This window comes from Lissotriton vulgaris, chromosome 9 (genome assembly GCF_964263255.1).
Source record: "Lissotriton vulgaris chromosome 9, aLisVul1.2, whole genome shotgun sequence".
Classification (NCBI taxonomy): Eukaryota; Metazoa; Chordata; class Amphibia; order Caudata; family Salamandridae; genus Lissotriton; species Lissotriton vulgaris.
The window spans coordinates 548959631-548980921 of record NC_141697.1 but is presented as its reverse complement, the minus strand read 5'-3'; the positions used below and the strand labels follow the sequence as shown (position 1 = coordinate 548980921).

The following is a 21291-nucleotide window of genomic DNA, read 5'->3' as shown; positions in this document are numbered from 1 at the left end:
TACACCAAGGTCAGCTTTGTGCCACCTGCCTGTGCTCCCTTTGCTGCCTTGCACCGGAATGACACCTTCCAAGCCTCTTTTTGATGAATGGGGATCAGCAGGCTTACCACCCGGCACTTTGCGCTCTCCAGGAGTGGTAGCGCGATATTCGCGCCCTTTCTCCAGTGCCCCTCGGGTCCTCTGCCACGCTCCGGGTGCCGGCGGTTCGATAATCTCGCCGGTTGCGCCTATCTGTGTCGCTTTGTGGTGCCTGGGGGGGCGGGTTCTACTGCCCATGCCTCGTCGCCATTGTAATATGTTGGAAATACCACGCTGACACAAGTTATAAGGTAATTAACTTGTTTAATCCACGGAGCGCCGGGAGCCGTTACCTCTATCTACAGCGGTCGGCGCCAATGACCAAGATGGCCGCCTTCCGCTTCCTTTCCGGCCCTTCGTGTTCCGGAGACGGAACACTAGACCGCTACTACACACGCACATCATTGCAACGCTTGTACATCCATTAGCACTAAAAGCACATTTACCACGCAAACAAGCACGCCCACTTTCACCACACATAACCTTTCTCGTTCTTGTTATATAATGTAAAGTAAATCTACTTACTTTTATGTCGCATTCTCTGTTCCGATCGCCCATCCTGCTTCAAAGTGCTCTATTTTCTGTAAAAAGAGACGCTCAAGCCCCTACGTCCTTATATTTTTAGTGAAATTGAAAATAGACTATTGAAGTCACACAGAAGTAGAAAGAGTCAAGACATATCTGCACCTGGAGTTTATTTAAACTGCAATGGTAATTGCATTTTTTTCTGCTGGCCCTCTTTTTATTTTTCATTGCTGTGTATTACATCTTTACTAAATATGGTGTGCGCTGGGGAACCTAAGACTGTAAAATTAGACCATATTTTACATAATTTGCAAACCAAATAAAGAATATGAAATTATTAGCAAATGTTAGGATATTACAAGCCAAATTCACATAAAAACGCGCCAAAATACATCCAAATCTTAAGCCAAGTCCAATATGGACTAAACAAGCATATGCCCTGAGCCCTAAAACACAGGAACCTTAGCCCACACCAATTCTAACCCTTAAAAACTTGCCACACAAGTCTTAACACTGCCACCTTCTGATCAATTGAGTGATAAAATCTTGCGTTCTAAAGTCTTTTCGTAGTAAAAAATACGTGGTAAATATCATCTGAAGTAAAAACATTGGAGTAAAGGTTCTTTCCCACCTCACCTCGCCATGCTATCCTTCCAGAGGGGGGAATTCCCCAGACTGACTCCCCATCAGAGCAGAATAATCCTTATGTGGATTTGCCAATTTCTCCACAAATCAGATTATTTGACCAACACCCAAATCTAAAACGATCTATCTTGTGGAAAATGTCACTGGCTGCTATGGGCTGTAAATACTACTCCTTTTTTACTGTTTCTATGGATTGTGAAGGAAAAAGGGAATTAGGGAAGTTGGAAATGCTACAGTAAAGTTTCTGTTCAATGGAGTCACTGTGAGGAATGGTTAGGAAAACCCAGTGCTTGGTGTGGTGTGAATTAGGTTTGATTGTTGGCTTTTCACCTTTTATTTGTGATAGGTGATGTTATGACCTTGACTAATAATAATTGCCATACAGTAAAGCAGATATCAAAGAGAATGAGAGGTACACTGAGGAGTACATCTAAAAAAGTTGTGCTATTTCAGAAATAAAAATCACTGGTACAACCTACTGAGCAATCATTGAGGAAGGACCAAAACCAAGAAAGGGTAGAGCCACCAACTGCAGCCAGATACGCTGGCTGGCCACAAAGGACCAGATGTACAGAGCCCTAGTGTTGCCATTGTGTCACGCAAGATGGCGCAAGGCAACTCAACGGTTTCAGTGAGATTTACTATGCCACGGAGACCCACCTTGTGCGGAAAAGTAAATGTGGAGTAACACAAGTCAGCGCAAGACACTGCCTTACATTACTTTGCACTGGGAAGGCGTCCCATGGGTCGAGCGTGGGTGTTTCAGGCACCCACCTATGAATTTATGTGCATTCCCAGATTTACTAACACCACTAAACCTAGGAATGCAGCAAAATACTATGGCTTTCTAGGTGAGGCAAAACAAGGAGAAATATGCATATCCCTGTCTTGTTTTTTCTCTTTCTAAATGTGCTGGAACTGCACCACACATAGAAAAAGGAAAAAGCCTCTGAGGATTGTTTTTGTGCCAGAAGGTGCCCCTTCCTGTTCAAAAACAAACCTGGCTGTAACACAGGCACCCTTGCACCATGGTGCAAGGGTGCCTGGGTTGGCGCTAGGCTGTACTCAGTGCACTAGAGCAAGGAGAGAGCAGAAATGCACTATATCTTAGTCAACATAGCGCATTCTTGTCCTCTTCCTGTCACCCAAAGCGGCTAAGCAGGTTGTCTTGCTGCATTGTGTTGCATTACATGACTTTTTAGTAAATCTCCCTCAAAGTATCTGATGATGAAAAATGCTGACAGTAGTGGAGCAATCCCAAGAGATTAAGCTGCTCTCCTGTCTTAAATAAAAGAGTTTGGGGGCCTTCATGTGTTGCAGGCTACAGGGTCTGTGTTACAGCCCAGTAATGCATCAGTGCTTACTTTGTAAAAGAAATATGGGTGCAGGGGCCTAGAGTTTATGGAGGACCCTGTCAGCAAGGCCACTGAATGGAATGCTAGGGCACCTGAATATCAAGGCTACCTAGTCTTGATTCCACCTAAAGCCTATTTCCTTCAGCATCTGCACACTCAAGGCCAGGTTAACAAAGAAGGCATTCAATGCAGCACAGCAAGTAAAGTTGCTGCAGTGTGTGAATGGGAGAGAGCAGAGCAGTGTTATATCTACTAAGATGTGGCTCTGTTCTGCTCTCTCCCTCTATCCCTGACATCAAATTTACGCTGAAATCCAGTCAACAAAAAATGACCTTCCTTGACGTCACAGTAGGCACCAGCGAAGCTAAGTTGACAACCATTCTACACAAGAAAGAAACTGACAGAAATACAATTCTCCATTACACAAGCTCACATCCACAATGCTTAAAAGAAAACTTACCTTATGGGCAACTATTAAGGATAAGACGTAATTGCACAAACTTGTCCGACTTTGAGTCACACGCAACAACATTCTGCAGTGAAATGGCGAAACGGGGGTACCCTAAAAAGCTATTAAAACATTCAAAGAACAGGGCCAGATTTACTCCAAGAGAGACTCTACTTCAGGTCAAAGAAAAAAGTGAATTAGATAAATTGGTGTGTGTCACCACTTTCGGTCAACACACAAATCACTTTAAACGCATTATCCTAAAGAACTGGCACTTACTGGAAACGCTTGAGTACCCCCTATCAAAACCCATCTTCGCCATGCGGAAGAACACAAGTATAGGGCAACAACTCATTAAAGCAGACAGGCACATCCCGCCACCAAAAAGTGACCTTATAGCACAGTGGAATCTGAAACCTATATATGTGGGCACCACATATGTGGCAATTGCGTATCGTGTTCTACAACACTGGAAGGCAATACATTCACTAATAATAGTGTCAAATGGAAACACGAGGCATTCACAAACTGCAAGACCAGAAATGTGGTCTATGCCATGGTATGTCCGTGCAACAGAGTGTACATTGGCAAGACAAGCCAACCCATCAATGCAAGAATAACCCAACATCGCTCGCGAATAAAGAAAAAAGTCATGTCCGCACCAATGGTTGAAAATTTTGTAAATAACAACCACAGCGAAAATGAGTTCAAATGGACAACATTGGTTTGGATAGATTCTAAACATCAGTCTGATGTTGATACCATGCTATTGCGCAAAGAGGCATACTTGATTCTAAAATTCGACAGTGTTAACAAGGGCTTGAACAGTCTAAGCGAAATCAATAGGGATTAAGAACCACAGATTCACGCTTGAACACCAAATCCCAGAAGACATCAGAATGTATCCATGACCACACAGGTCCTGATTGGTCACAAGCAAATCACATGGGATATGTATGTTTCAACCGGCACCGCCGCGGACACCTACAATCAGAGTGTGCCGTGCTGGAGTGAGATTGACGAGTGGTGCTAACTGCACAGTTGAACGGTAAGCCCTAGACCCAAAACACTGCGAACCTTTTCCATTCTGAAAAGTTCACAATCAGCTGAGTGATTCCTTTTCCCCTTGTCCCTTCAGAATCACACAGAAAGAAATTATTCAAACACCGGAGCGACGATTTTCCCGCGCCGGCAGAATCATGCACAAGTAAGTCTTCTCACCCCGTGTACACACCAGCTTCACGGGTCAGCGGACTCAGACCAATCCCCATTTTTTGTAAATTTCTTACAGAGATGTAACCAGGTCAACAAAGAAACAATTTGTCCCGGGCAACGGCACACTGGCCGCTGGACCACTATAAGTAAAGGTAACATTTTTTCCTTCCCCCGCGCACCGTTTGAGGTGAGCATCTTTCGGCTCCCGCTATTACGGTGCACTTACCCAAATCTCACTCTGTTGCAGTTCATTTCCACGGCTTAGACGACCCAATAAGCAAGCGCAGCCTTGGGCAAGAACTACACGAGGTATGCCGCATCCAGGGATGCGTACATTTCTATTAACATTTTGGCTTGAGGACCCTGGTTTCTAAAACAATCCTTTTCCTTTTTATAAATAGTTCCCATGGACCCGAATCACACCGCCCTGATGAGAATCCTGCAAACCACGTAACGGAATTCGAAACGCGTCGGCATTTCTCCCTCTTAGACATGTAATGCTAATGTTACTGGTGTAGAAATGGGCATTTTTTCCTGAGTTGTACTGATTCATTCTATCTCAGGTCTTGGGGTTTGATTTTGAAAAGTCTCTTATTCCCCAAGTTGTCTATTGATTATTGTGATTTTCTCATTGTTTATAATTATTTTGTTCATAATGTTCATGATTAATTTGTCCATGTCACCATCATGTACACATTGTTGATGTATATTTATTCACATGTTCACTGTTGTGTTTTTTCACTGTATATATTCACAATTTGTTTTTCAAACTGTATATGGCCATACATGAAGTTGAAGGCGATCTTTTGTTTGTGTTCGATAAAAGAAAAAATATTTTGATAACTGAGTCATAAATCATTGTCAGGGTAAACTAATAAATTTTCATTTATCCGTAAACCACCATTCATTGTTTTAATCAACATTGGAGGTATAGGCAAAAATCCCCTAGTTTATACAGTATTGTGGCCCTGCCTACCCTCCTTCCCACTGGGCCCAACCACCCCTGTTTTTTGAACTCTCCCTGATCAGGCGCACTTTTGTCTGCCATGCTCCAACACAGACACCCTTGTGCGATAGCGATAGAGGTGTATATGTACAAGAACTGCCGCTAACTAACGCAAATGCTAGTTAGCGGCAGTTTTCTTAATGCTGCTTATCACCAAAAACGATCGCCCTGTTAGCGATGTATTTTCAATATGTCGCTACATCGCAATAGCTTCAGGTAGCTGCAGTGAAAACTGCAGCTAACACTGTGTGAAGGTGATACAAATTGTGACGTTAGCGGGAAAAAACTGACGAATGGCCCATTAGTGGCAAAATAACTCACGTTAGTTAGCTCAACGCGACTTTTTTGTCTCTAGAGGCAAAAATAGCCTATAAGTCCACCTCTAATGAAAAACTGTAAACAAAACTAATGGAATGCTGAATGGAGCAGCCAGGGCCAAGTGCAGCACAGATCAACAACTCCCAAGATCCCCCAACAGCCAGGATGAACAGCCAGGGTCCCATGGGAAGAGGATATTCAAGGCTACGATCATGAAAAGAGGTGCATCGCTGGGCAAAACCAGTAATGCATCACTTATCATTGCAGACTCCTTGCAACACCATGGCATACAAAACCTTGAAAGCGAGGACAGTCCCCGAGGCCTGGAGACCTCACTGGGCCTGTGTCTGGGACCCAGAGTGGGATGCGGAGGTGCTGTGGTGTGGCAGGGCCATGGCGGTAGACATTGAGGAATCGGCGATCGCCCTTACCTGGTGGTGAAGTCTGCCAGGTAACATGGAGACACGTTGGTGACCTGTGTGAGAACACGGCCTGGTGCCCTTTAGAGCTGTGAACGGTAGAAGTGCTCCTGCATTGGTCTTGCAAGGAGTTCATCGCATACCACGTGCCACCACTACACCTTGGTGCACAGAGAAGATTACCAATGGTGGGCCGCACCTCTCTGCATCATAGACCAGAGGATGTTGCGCTGGCTGGACGCTGTGGAGGGTGAGGTCCCTGAGCTGCGCGGAATTTGTGTGGCGGGAGCGCTGCAACTTCACGCCTCAGAGGGCCCTGTTGCCTCACCTGCATCGGGAGGTTGTGTAGCAGACTTGGGGGTGACTGCTGTACCCAGGGTTGTGAAATCCCGCCTATCTGATACTCCTGCTGGCTGAGTCACAGATTTGGAGAGAGTGCAGTGGATTGCACCAGGTGTCAATTTCAGGTGAGCAGAAGGTGGGACGCATAGCGGAGGAGGCCTCGGGGTCGAGTCGGGCCCAGGCCTAGCACCTGTGGGTGACGCACCCCCAGTGGCTATGGCGGAAGAGTGTCGCCCCACTGCTTTCAACCAGTGCAAGAAGAGGAAACATAACATGATGATACCTTTCTGATGTACTCATGGTATGTTTCATTTGTTGGCGGGAGGGTGGTAGGGCTGCTCTACTCACGGAGCAGGGCAGGGGTAGGGTGGTACTCCCACTCAAGTGCGCAACGACTGGTCGGCCTTTTCAGGCTGCCCAAAGCAGTCATGCGCACATCCCTGTTCGCAATGCAGGCTGCATTGTAACCTGAATGGAGAACATGCCCACCCCTCCAGCCCCTGGCTGAGCGCCTTGTCACGGCGCTCAAGAACAATCACAATGCTGCATTGCAGCATTGTGATTGGCTTAGGGGAGGGGACCTGGCTGCCTGATTCCTGTTCCTGGAAGCAGACTCAGGAGACCGCGAGGTAAATATTAAAAAAAGATATATTCACAACACCTGCTCCCTCGCTTCCCCCCTCCAGTGTCCTTTCTCGTGTTTCCCACCTCCCAGCTGTCCAGGCCCCCGCAGCACTACATAATGGCAAAAGGTGCACCAAAGGCAAGCCGGTCTGTGTTCGTTCACCCCTGGGCCGCGCCCAGCACTAAAGACCCTTCCTCTTGGACACTCCACCATTACAACACCAGCACCCTCCTCGCCATCAACCCTGGACGCCACACTCACTGCCATCTAGCAACACTGTGGAATTCTCTTGCACCCTGCGCCGGTTGAAACAGCAAATGCACCTTCTAAACACCAGCGACTTCTGCCGCCCAGCTGTCCAACAGTGCAGCCGACTGGCTCAACTGCATCCTCCTCAACGTGCGATCCCTCCACAAACACACAACAGAAATCTGGGACCTCCTTGACAGCACCTCTCCAGACATCACCTTCTTCACGGAAACCTGGACCAATCTCTGCTTTGGACCGGACATCACCAACCACGACGGCTACGAATTCACCAGCACAAACCGGCCAGGAGGAGGCATTACCATTGTCTGAAAAAGCACACTCCAACTGACCGACCACTCTAATGACCAGAAGGTGACCATGGAACAACTCCACTTCCTGCTCTGGACCAACCCCGAACACCACCTTCCGCAGCACCCTCATCTACAGGCCCCCCAGGCCATGAACCCCCATTCACCAATGCCATTGTAGACCTCATGGCATCCCAGGCTCTCCCATCCACTGACTATGTCCTACTCAGAGACCTCATGTTCCACCTGGACAACCTCGGTGACCAGAACACCACCCCCCTCTTGGGGAACCTCGCCAACTACGAGCTCAAGCAGCTAGTCCCCGCACCAACACACATTGCCTGAGACACGCTCAAGCCCATCTTCTCCACCAGCGAGAACTTCAACTACAGCCACACTATAGGACTCTCCTGTACTGACCCTCATTGTTTACAAGGGAAAGAGAAAAAGGCTGGGTCCTGTCTCTGACCGGCTGGACCACTCTTTTATAACAAACACAAGAAAGTGCCGGACAGTCTGAATAGAAGCAAACAAATGCACACCTAGTATAAGTAATTACCAGGTGGACAACCCATTCGTGATTGATCACTTGTATTTTATAGAAACCTTTTCTGAAATGTTTTTGGCATCAAAAGTTACACACCACATTCACAGAAAGTACACAAATGCATTGAAACCAAAATACAATACATAACATAACATTATAACATACAAATATAGCGATTATGAATACAATAAACAACTGTGCTATGCCTCACAATACAGTGTTATACTGAGGCACCAATCCTGAATTACAAATGAACAAGTGGACAGAGAAATGAAATACTAGCCTACTTGTTTCCACCACCCTAGACACGTGTTAGTTTTAACAAATGGTACAAAAATAGGAACACACAAAAAACTAAGCAGACATGTCAAATTTGTGCGAATCCTGTTCCTATTATGCCCTAATATTCGCAGTGTCTGGGTGGAGCAGGACGCCGACGCGTTTCGAACCCATAGAATTAGTGGAGGGTTCTCCTCAGGACAAGGATTGGGGGTCGTTGTTGCTTAGACTTGCACTGTCAAGAAACGCTCTGTGGGTTTTCCTTGGTGGGTACACCACTATGAAGTGTGGGGGGTGCCGGTGCGCGTTAGATCCTTGTCCTGAGGAGAACCCTCCACTAATTCTATGGGTTCGAAACGCGTCGGCGTCCTGCTCCACCCAGACACTGCGAATATTAGGGCATAATAGGAACAGGATTCGCACAAATTTGACATGTCTGCTTAGTTTTTTGTGTGTTCCTATTTTTGTACCATTTGTTAAAACTAACACGTGTCTAGGGTGGTGGAAACAAGTAGGCTAGTATTTCATTTCTCTGTCCACTTGTTCATTTGTAATTCAGGATTGGTGCCTCAGTATAACACTGTATTGTGAGGCATAGCACAGTTGTTTATTGTATTCATAATCGCTATATTTGTATGTTATAATGTTATGTTATGTATTGTATTTTGGTTTCAATGCATTTGTGTACTTTCTGTGAATGTGGTGTGTAACTTTTGATGCCAAAAACATTTCAGAAAAGGTTTCTATAAAATACAAGTGATCAATCCTCATTGTTTACATCACGCCTTCATCACGCCCACCGTACACCATCGCCATCATTGCCCCCCTCGTCGCAGCTGGATCAAGGCCACCAAAGAACTTCTCGTCAACTCCCCCTACACCACCACTCCGCCAACGCTTAAGAAAGCCAACACCACAGTGCGCAACCTCTACCGATGTATCTCCAACTTCTCCAACACCCTGGCACCCCTCAAGAAAAAACAGGCAACCAACACTCCAAGGCCAACTGATTCACTCCTGCCCTCCACTAGTCCAGCCCCATCTGCAGTCGTCTTGAAAAGAGATGGAGGCACAACATCAATCAACTCCGCAACACAGTCACCCTTGCACCATGGAGCAAGGGGGCCTGCGTTGGCGCATGGCAGCCATTGTGCGCCAAAGTAGGGGAAAAAGACAGGTGGGCTTATTCTTAAGCCCCTTCTGACAGTTTCACCCCGCTGATGTGTAATTTTCTTGAAGTACTTGCAGCGTGATACGTGCACCACACTGCGCCGTATTTACAAAGTGACACATCTAGGCATATGCGTGACGTTTTGAAGCCTGTGCCACACTATACCTGCATATGCTTGGGCGTTCCCAGGCAATGAAGCCTCATAGGAGTGGTGCAGTGAAATCCATCCGATTTCACTGCAACAATTGTAGGACGCCACTGTGTCAGTACCTTCAGCCTGCCTCAGGGCAAGCGTAAGGGTGATGCAGTGCCACAGGGATAGGCTGGCCCCATGCATTGCTGTAGTTGCATCATGCTTGTGACATAACTGCAGCAATGCGTGACTTTAGCGCTGACAGATACATCAGGATTCCAGACGTATCTGTCATTAACTGCGACATTTAGTGCCATACATTGAATACAGCGCATCCATGGTGTTGCAAGAAGGGTGTAGTGAAAATTGTTGCAACGCTGTTTTGTCACTTTTCATGAATGAGGCCCTGGAATGTGCCCTATCTTATTGATGGTGCACATTCCAGCCCTGTAGTTTTGTTGCAGGGTAGCGCAACAATATTCCTTGCAGTGCTGTCCAGCACCAAATCCATCTGAAATGAGGCCCCAAGCTTTTGCACCATTTTTAAGACCAGCTATTTTCTGGTCTTAAAAAACTGCCTCTAACTGGGGTTAGAGGCAGATTTTTTGGTTTTGCACCATACAAGGAATTCCTTGTAAATATCGCAAAGTGGGGTTAGAGGCAGTTTTTGCACGGGAATGTCTACCTTGCATCTCATTTCTGTTAAGTTAAGCAAACAGAAGTGGCGACCCTAAAAATCAAGTTTACGCTGGAAAACTGCAGCTAACTGCAGTTAGCGGCAACTTGTAAATACGCCGATACAAAAAAGCAGCCATAATGTAAAAAAATTGATGCTACGATGGTGTTATGTCCTTTATATGCCCCAGAGTGTCTTCTTGTCGTCAGTGTTTGTGCCGGAAGTTACCCCTTCCTCTACAAAACCAAACTTTAAGGCATTTTCCTCCTTGTACATGTAGAATGAAGCACACATGAAAAGAGGAAAAATTAGGAGAAATTAATATTTCTTCTTGTTGAGCCTGCCTCAGGGAGGCCTGGGATTTTGGCCAAATACCTGTCAACAGTTCATTGTAGACATAGATTAGCATCAAAACCTATCGATGGTTGCATTAGAATGCCATGCAACATGCAGGGAATGCCCCCTGGATCCAAAGCAAATCGTGATTTGCATTGGACTGTAAATACCAAGACTTAGAGTGAGGTCTTCATAACTAAAGTCATGCAAATCCAATACAAATACTTGGTAGATCTGGGCCGGTCTTTTTTTCTCAAACCAGTTGGTTCAAAATTCATCCCAGTTTCCTCCCTGTGTCACTGCTTTCCCTCCTGTTCCTCCTTTGTTCTCATTAGTCTGCCTTTCTCTCTTTTGATTGAGGCAAAGACTGATAATGAAAATTAAGTTCTAGTGCACAACAATGAGTGCTGGCGTTCACCCCCATCAACCACCAGCATCAATTAAAACCTCTTGTGCATATTGGAAGTTGTGGTCCTTGATCACTTCAATTGATCCAGCAGAACAAACACACCGGATATCAAGATTTGCAAAAGAAAATATTGAGATGGGAGCAGTGGGTTCTTGATTACATAGACAGTCATCTGGTAACCTTACCTGTAGAACGTCCTTAATAAAAGTTCTCCCTCCCTGTCTCATGCTAGTGAAACTTGCATATAAAATAGATCTGCAACAGGTAAGAGAATATTGATAAAAGCCAAATGTATTCAAGCATAGTAATGCCCGCTACTGCTTTCAAGACTTGACGGCCTCTACCAGAAAATATTGTCCGGTGAGAATATATCAGTAAGCACTGAATGGTATGTGCTAAGTTAACAGGTGAAATGTGTAGGAGGCTGGCTTAGTTTATGGTGTACACATATTTAAGTGAAGCACCTTGCAGTAATTCAGACAACCCTTCTGGTGATGTTAGTGGTCTTAGACAACCATAGAATGCTCTCTAAGTGGTAGCTGTGAAGAGAAGCCATGAGGCTTAGTCCAAAAGGAGTGTGAAGAAGCTTGTGTTACCAAAACTAATCAAATAATGTAGGTTAAAAGAAAAGGAACCACACAGTGTAGTTATAAAAATAGTTGTATTTATTATACATACTCACTAACACATTGGTATATCTTGTAACCGGAGATATCAACACAATACACACAATACTTCAAATGTATACAGGCAAGTACGCACAACTACACAGTGGTGTCGAGGGGGAGACCAAACCATATACAAAAGAAGTGGAATGCAAACTGTGACTGAAGTTGGGACTTGGACCAGAAGACTCAGAAGAGCTGGGGACCTAAGTAACCACCCTAGGTAACTACCCAGGAACCCCACAGAGGCAGTGTGCAGAGTGGAAACACAGCAGCGTACTCAATGCAAGTCAAGGGGTAAGTCACAGTTGCAGTTCTCAGGAAAAAGGACCCTTCCCGGTGGACTCTGAAGAAACCCAGTGGAAAACAGATGGTTGGAGAGTCACCCCACCTGTGGATTTCCCAGGAACTGGGATACCTTCACCAGAAAAGCCAGGTGCATAGTTGCGTAGTGATGTCAGAAACCGCCGTAGATCACAATGGAGTACTTCAGGGAAGATTCCGCTGGCGTAAAAGGTGAAAGAGTCCGGTGGAATACAAGGATGGTTTCTGGAAGAGAAGAACCTGCAAGCAGAGGGGACAGAGTCTATACCACTCGGAGGTGAGAAGGAGGCACAGTAAACCAGTGACCACCGATGACGGAAGATTCAGGAGTGGTGATGGTAACCTTGTCTCTGCAGCTGATGCTGTGGAAGACTAGGAGCCGTTCACGAGCTGTCTCATGTTGGAAGTCAAGAACCAGGGAGTCGGTGTCCAGCGGGAGCACCAACAAGGCTTGGCAGCAGGACTAGACATTAGAGGCAGAGCAGGCCCTCAGAAAGCAGGGGAGCCCACTGCTGCCAAAGAAGACCCTCAAGAGGACCTAAAGGCCGAAGGCACAGGAGTCGCAAGAGGACCTTGAGCAGCTCACCAAAGATGCAGGCCCACGGTGCAGAGGATGCAGTGAGGACAAAGATCTTGGCAGGAAAAGATGATGGAGGCTGGAGCTTCTTGTAGCCCGAAGATCTCTGGAGTAAAGGGCCAACAAGTGTTGGCAACAGCAAGTTGACACTGTGCACAGGGGTTCTGTTCCAGCGGTTTTGACAAGGGATACTGGTCTCAAACTTGCTGAAGAGACAGGTCAGGCCTCTTGGGATTTGCAAAGCTACCACCTGTGTTGCTAAGACTTTCGGAGGCCAGGAGCAGCAGATTGGTCAGCTTCATTGTGGTGCCTAGAGATGCAGGGGAGTGACTCCTTCATTTCAAGGGAGATTCCATTGGGTGTCTTAGATGCCCACAGGCCTGGAGAGGAACCTGAATAAAGCACAGGAACAGACGACGAAGAATATTTGCCGAACAACAAGACCAGGAACAGCAGTAGTCTTCCTTGGTGCAGTTTTGGTTCCAGCAAAGTCCAAGGTGCCCAAACGGTTGAAGTTAAAGTGGTTTCAGGTTTGAATCTTGTCCGATGATAAATCTGAAGGGCCACCCACAGTAAACCCTTAAGTACCCTATGGAAATGGTTGGGACGATTCAGTTGTCCCTTCCAGAGGAGGACCAAGGCTACTCCCATGTTATTTGTCCAGTTTCATGCCAGAGCGGGAAGCAAGAGCTCCCTGAACTGTCTCAAACTGGAGAATGCAAGAAGGGCACCAAATGTGCTCTTCAAAGCAGCCAGGTGGTGCTGGCAAGCGCCCCCACCCCAGTCCAATACACTAAGTCCTGTCTAGGAGCTGGTTGCACCTCTCTGTGAAAGGAAACCTATTGTTCTATCTTCCCTTGCTCAAGCTCAGATCAACAGCAGGAGGGCAGATTCATATCTGGGAGCGGTAGCAGCACTAGCTTGCTGGTAGACCCTGGAAGGCTGGTACAGGGATCACTGGGGGGCTCCCGTATGAGCCCCAGTGCATGGAATCATACATTCAACACCGGTAATGGTGTTGGGGCATGATTACAACATGTTTGATACCAAACATATTTATGTTCATTTATATTGGCACAGCCAATATATAGTTAACCATAGCGTAATGAGGCATGGCTACTATAGGTATCAAAATGGCCAACCGCATTTTCAAAGCCTGGAGAATTGACTCAGGGGCTTGTGCTGTCTCTGGAATGCATCCCCAGGGAAGCTTTCTGTCGTTAGCAAACCAGACAGCTGAACTGTCTGATAGGCTTCGACCTATAAACAGAAAAAGTGCATGATGATGTATATGGCAGCAGCAGAATGAACAGTGCAATTGGCACGATGTGTTGTGGATTCACAGTGCATTCAAAGATAATGTCTTGGTGGCACATGATGTGTTCTAAGGAGCAGTGTGTGGCATTAAACAAATGGCTAAGCCGCAGTATAGGGCTCCCTGTATTTCTCCCGGGGAGATTGTTATGTTTAATATTTTACCCACTGCAAGGCTCTGCATAGAGCCTTTGTCCATCCATTCCAAATGGCACTGACTGCAGTGGGTGTGGCTCTGCTCTGCTCTGCACTCTGCTGGTTTATGCAGTGCGCAAACATGGCGCTGTTCAATGGATTCCAGAAAATGAACAGAGTATGGTGATCCAGCCTTATTACAAGCCAGCTGATGCTATCAAGCCCACTGCACACTACACACACCCCTCATCCCAACACACGTTCATGAGTCGGAGCAAGAGTAGTTTCAGAGTTCCTACGCTGGGACCAGCATAGGTTAGTGATAGCAGTGGCTCAATACTTCTTCAGAGCTGTTTATCGGATTCTGGAGGCAGAGTCCCAGATCAAAGGGTGAATCTCAGCACAGAATAAATGGTTAGGGATGAGAGTGTTGAGACTCTGTTCACTGGTGTAACTGGGTCTTGATGGTGGCAGAAAAAACGGGAGAGCAAATTATAGGAAGGGTCAATAATGAGTGCAGGGCTGATGGCTCAGGAGGTTGTCAGTGGTTTGTGAGCAAGGGGTCCTGAATAAATGGACAGCCTGGATCAATAATTTCCACCACAAATCTTTGGACAGCCTTATTAAGGAAAATAGAATTAATGGTAGACGACGAATTCCACTTCACCGGCGGAGTTCGCAGAGTTTTGCTCACTCCTTGCATCGTGTGGAGGTCTGAAAGGTTTGCAGAGAGGTGCAGCTTTTTTCCTCTCGCGCGGCATACCAACGTTAAGTTGGTGAGTGAGGAAAATCATACGCTAGACCGCCTACCGGCAGGATTTCTCAACGTTGGAAATCGCAGAAGGTCGCTACCTCTGGCATTGAGAAACCTACCACTTGCATTGGGGAAGCTACCGCTTGAGTAGAACATCTACTTTAGCGGCAGAAAGAAGCAGCGCCCTCTTGCGCTTCGCATGGTGCCGGTTGCACTGATATTACAGTGCAAGACAAACTAAAGGGACTTAAAGTCAGCGTGAGCAGCTCGACTTACTGCACTCTGCCGCTTGTGTAACTCCACCAAGCACAGCCGATTTTTTCGTCACTGCATGGAGTTCCACATAGCAGAAGTCCACCCAGGCCTAAACAGAATGCCAAGGTTCACAAGAGGAGGAAGAGGACTCCATGTAGGAATAACTGTTGCAGCAGTGTTGGAAGAGTGAGACTCGTCCGTCATTAAATAAGTACACAGCATTCAGCCATAGCTCCAATAAACACCCAAGTGCAGCTGTTAAAGATCTTATTCTGGAAAAACAAATTACCCTGAATACCACAACACTCTCACACCTCTGACACGAGCCAATCCAGACGCTGTTCTAATGATGTTTATGTTAGTAAACAGCTTGAGAGCAGTGGCTGGAATGAGGGGGCAGGCAAGCCTAGTGTTAATACTGAAGTCTTGTGAACTGTGGCTGCATTTCCTGGCTCCCTAACATTGCACCGATATGAGGGACCACAAGTGCACATGTTGAGCTGGCCACAGTAAGACACTGGTACAATTCATCATGCATACTTCACTTTAAGTCTTTGAAGAAGACCCGAATCCTCATACCAGCTGCAGTGATATCAAGCCCCATCTCGACCTTGGACAGTATGACACCCAACCTGTGGCGCAACTGAAGGAGCACTGTGACCAGGGCAAACATAATGACTATTTATTTAACTGGATTTAATTAACTTTAAATTAGAGAAAGTGGCAACTGTCAATGTGGGGCAATGCTCTAACACCTGGATTCAAGCTAGCCTGGCTGATGAGGGGTGGTACCCAAGAATTGGCCCCGGGATGCATGTTTCTGGTCCAGGGAGGACCTGGCTTGGCAGTTCAGGCTGGAGTGTTCCCATGAGGAGCAGGGTCAATACTGATTCCGATATGGCTGGGTCTAAACTGGGGTGGCATGGTGAGCAAAAGAATCCCAGATCTCTTGACTGGGGAGTGAATGTTTGATTTGTTCCACAATCCGTCCATCTTTTGTGGTCCCCCCATATGAGCACCTGCATTGTTCAGAGCAGAAGCTGCGTCTGTGGACCTCTGGGAAGGCTTACCAAATGCTACAGAAATGTGGGCCATATGTAGGTAGGCCAATACCGGTCGGTAACGGTCGAAATTACCGTATTTCGGCCGTTACCGACCGGTATTGGGCATTTGAGATATAGGGGCCAAATTTAAGGATTCGGTAAATTACTGAATCGGTAATTTAAGGAATCTGTAAATTACCGTAATGTAGGGAGCACTCAAGTGAGTGCATTTCTGAGTTAAGGATTCGGTTTTTACCACCAACTAAAAGTTGGTGGTAAATATCGAAAACCTTTGAAAAAGCAAATTTGTGCTTTTCCAAAAGTGCCATGTGGCAGACATACATGCCCTAAGGGCATGAATGTGTGCCACATGAGCACACATGCACGATTCAGGGGTGCAACAGGGTATCAATGTAACACCCTGCCACCCTTGAATATGCATCCCCTATTACTGATTCGGTATTTACCGAATTGGTAATAGTGAATGGGTTCCCATTCATTCTTATGGACCTCCAGGCCCATAGGAATGAATGGGAGTTACCAAATCGGTAAATACCGAATTGGTAATTACCGAATTTTACCAATTTGGTAAAATTTACCGAATCAATACCTACATACCATTTACTGATTCTTAAATACCGAATCGGTAAAATTCTGTATTTTAGAATCTGTAAATTTGGATTACCTACAAATGGCCCTATGTTCCTTGTTCGTCTCAAGGAGATAGTGTTTACGCTTTAGTTCCCAAAGGCGGAGCCGTCAGCAGCACTTCCGTCAGAATCACCACCTTCCTCCACAATCAAAATGAGGCAGAGGTGGGGTTTGGAACATTAGCATTTTTGTTGGATTTCCTGTTGCCATCCACTTTAAATGGTACCCCTAGCCTCATGTTCACGGTTGGGAACCTGGTTAGGGGTAGGTTAAACCCCTGACATTTACAGATTAGAAGTACTGAGGAGCCATTAGTTCGGGTTGCAAGTAACTTTGAGAAACTCTTGTTGAACAATTGATAATGGGGAAAATATGATTTGAGGCCTTTGATAATAGGTAATCAAGGGAACCATTAATCAGAAAGCTTAACCTTGTTCTCTGTTAAGAATTGTGGATGCCATAAAATTAGTTCTTACTTGGGGGAGCAAGATGGATAACGTAACCACTGCCAACGTAGATGGCCCAGTGCTGATAACCAAACCGATGAATTTCAATGAGGTCGCCAGGTTCAGGTGCACGTTCCATCTGGAAAGATTGAAGTGATTGATATTACACAAAAAAAGAGATACCAAATTTATTTCTAAAATAGCAATGAATTAATCCATAGAGCAAGTTTCTTTAAAAAACAAAGATAGAAATATAAAAAAAAAATCAACGGAGAGCTAAGCACAGACCTTAAGGGCAGGGCAGAGTTGCCACTCATGTGTTGAAACCTGGGGTGGCAAACTGTATATCGCAGGGAACAATGAGAGATCCTTATAAAATGAATAATTATATTCTTGAAATGTTCACTTCCTACACATATATTCAAAAGGACGTAATTGACCTGGCACACGTACCACGGTTGTGGCAGCTCCAGTATCTCTTGCACAAAATGGCGTACAGAAAAGTAGGGTCAGGGTGGTATCTGAACTGCCTAGTAATGGCTCCTTGGAATCTGTGTCACTGAGTTCATGCTGCATCCCTAAATGTATTCTCAGCCACACAAGGCTGGAAACATTTATTTTGGTCAAGGCAGCTCAAACCTCTGGGCCTCAGTAAATGAACTTCTCCTACCCAAGTCTAGACACCTAGACTACTTACTCCTCTGCTTTCCATAGAAATAGGGTAGCCCCTACGCCAGACAAACAGTAGGGAACTGACTTGGTACCCAACCCACCAAGAGAGTTGGGGTTTCACCACACAGGTTCACATTCCAGAGCGTCAGGCTGGACCTAGGTTCAACAACTCATTGTCTAAGTCCATACCAAGGCCTGTTGTGACGGAGCACCAGGAACACAGAATGTGACATGTTTCATCAACAATACTTCATGGATTAGGATAAGAGGAACAGCTGTATGTGTAAAATACCTAGAAAAACTTGGAGCAGATCTCACAAGATCATGAGTAATCCCATAGTAAAACAGAGCAATCTGCTACCATAATGTTTTTAATCTGTACTTGCACATGTCCCAACATGGCTGCCGCAAACAGGGAAATGTGGTTGGTCCGTCTTTAATATTTATGAATTGACCTGTAAGTAGTGAACATTTAGAATGTGCAGACATCGTGAAAAAGGCTGAATAAGCCGAAACGTATTTGACGCCGCAAGGTGAAATGGCATCTCTGCCACATCACGAATAAAGTGATTAAATCTTCACCTGGAGTGCTGTTTTGTTAAAAGATTTGTAGCAGAAGTGCCCATCCCCAACACTTAATCCAAAGCATACCATACGGTGAACTACTGAGAATTAAGAGAATTTATAGCACCACTGACCAACAAGAGGTATGCACCAGGGAAGTACTAGAGAGATTTCCCAGGAGAGGCTATAGGACATCCACTCTCGACCAAGCACTCATCAAAGTCAATATGAGACCTAGAGAATCATTACTAGATTCCCCAACTGCCACCACAGAGCCCATCAATGTAAATAACACACCCAGGCTCATCCTCATGTTTAACAAATAACATCGCCAAATTTGATCTATTATCAATCGGAAGTAGCCTATAGTCTTGACGTATGCAGTCATGGCCCCTGAAGTACCCAATATCCCTACCATCACGTAACGCAGAGGAATCTCCATGACGTCTGACGATGGCTAAATAAATCAAGACCTGCTAAACAGCAAAACTTGGTGTCCGTTTCCCTTTTCTCTGAAGCATTACCGGCCGGAGTGCTAGAGACTGTTGGGAGAATACTGCGCTTGGATATATATATATATATATATATATATATATATATATATATATATATATATATATATATATATATATATATATATATATATATATATATATATATATATATATATATATATATATATATATATATATATATTCACAGAAAAAACCATGGGTTATAGACCATATATAGTTAGGAATTTGCATTTACAAAACCTTGAAAATTCACTGAAAAAACCATAGGTTATAGACCATATATAGTTAGGGATTAGCATTTACAAAACCTTATTTTACTCACACAAAACCATTGAAATTTCATATATAGTTAGTTGCGCTAACTATATATCGCGCACCCGCAATCCACTGCTGATGATGTCACATATTACATCATTCATGACATGGTCAGTGACATCACTGATGACATCACTGATGACATCTCAAATGACATCACTGATGACATCACTGATGACATCTCAAATGACATCACTGATGACATCAATGATGACATCTTAAATGACATCACTGATGACATCTCATTTGACATTACTGATCACATCACTGATGACATCATTCATGTGATTATACGATGAACCTATTCAGACTCTAATATAACCTTAGATACATTCAGTGTAAACAGACACTCACAGACTGTCACTCATCCATGGAGTTACTCACACACCTAGTCAGTCATGCAAAGAATCAATCACACCTCCATTTCCTCAACTATACAGTTATACAAACTTTACTTATTCAAACATATACTAACACATATTTACTCTCTTATACAATCCCTGATACAAGTTCACAATGATCCATACAGCCACTCACACATTCACTGGTTCTTATGCACAGTTATTTATATATGTCAACTCTCACATGTACTGTGTTTTACATATGTACTTACTTTGACATGTAGCACTGAGATATCCATTCACTCACCAATACACTCATGCACACAGTCAACCGCCCATACTGCTGTTTCCACATGCTCTTTTGAACCCATACATCTAGTGAATCCACTGCTCACACATCTATGCACAGAGTCATACACCTCCCAGCCACCCACACACACACTCAGTGTCCCATACAAATACTTGGGCAACCAATCAATAACCCATATAGTTACTCATATAGCTACTGATCAACACATGCAGCAGTTTACAGAACAACAGACATAATGATGCACAAATTAAGACAGTTTAGTCACTAACTCATGCACTCAGTGAGACACATTTAATCACTCACTCATACAGTCAGTCATGCACCTACTAAATCCTTCATCCAGACACTTATACATCCACTCATTCTTCAATATGTAAGACATATTTTAACTTTACAGAAACATACAGTCACTGGATAATGTCATCAGTGATGTCATCAGTGATGTCACTGACCATGTCATGAATGATGTAATATGTGACATCATCAGCAGTGGATTGCGGGTGCGCGATATATAGTTAGCGCAACTAACTATATATGAAATTTCAATGGTTTTGTGTGAGTAAAATAAGGTTTTGTAAATGCTAATCCCTAACTATATATGGTCTATAACCTATGGTTTTTTCAGTGAATTTTCAAGGTTTTGTAAATGCAAATTCCTAACTATATATGGTCTATAACCTATGGTTTTTTCTGTGAATTTCATTGGTTTTTTAAAAGCTAACATCTGTAGCTGTAAAATGTATTCTTCTTTAAATCCCAAAATATATTTTAGATGTTTATTGATAATTTTTTTTTTTTAATTTTTTTTCTTCGCTTCCGGTAAGCGAACCGGGAAGCTTTCCGTTAGCTCATCTTGATGCCGCGACCTAGTCCGCGAACCGGTAAACGTTTCGTTAGCGGAACTGTGACGCGTCGCGGAAGCGCGACGTATCATTGTCGCGTAATGCGTCTTATGATGCGCCGCGTTAGCGCTCCCGGAAGTGCTCCGGACCGCGAACCGGAAACGATCCGGGACGCGGCGTGCACCGCGTAACGTAAGCGGAACAGGTCATGTGACTTGTTTATCAAACTTTTCATTGGTTCATTTCACTTTTGGTTTCCAAATGATGTATGACTAGGTCATGTGACCTAAAAATAACACTTTTCATTGGTTCAGAACTTTTGCTTTTCCCAAATCATGAAAACCCCTCCTTCTTTCCTCACTCTGACTTTCATCTTGGTGAGAGAAAGACCATTTTCCAGTAGTTCAGCAATGGCTTCTATCCTTGCTTCAGCTGGTGGACCCCCACCACCACCTCAACCTCCTCATGAGAAGAGAGGACCACC

The 21291-nt window shown here is 44.8% G+C and overlaps 1 protein-coding gene across 2 annotated transcripts in view; it reads right to left on the bottom strand.

Moving 5' to 3' along the window:
- The window catches only part of LOC147691763 (phospholipase A and acyltransferase 2-like), a 248427-nt gene that overhangs the window by 40406 nt on the left and 186730 nt on the right, over positions 1 to 21291 (bottom strand). For both annotated transcript variants that reach the window (XM_086938059.1, XM_086938058.1), the window contains exon 3: positions 17279 to 17387. In XM_086938059.1, coding sequence (XP_086794185.1) covers positions 17279 to 17387 — 109 coding nt within the window. The remainder of the gene's footprint in view (positions 1 to 17278; positions 17388 to 21291) is intronic.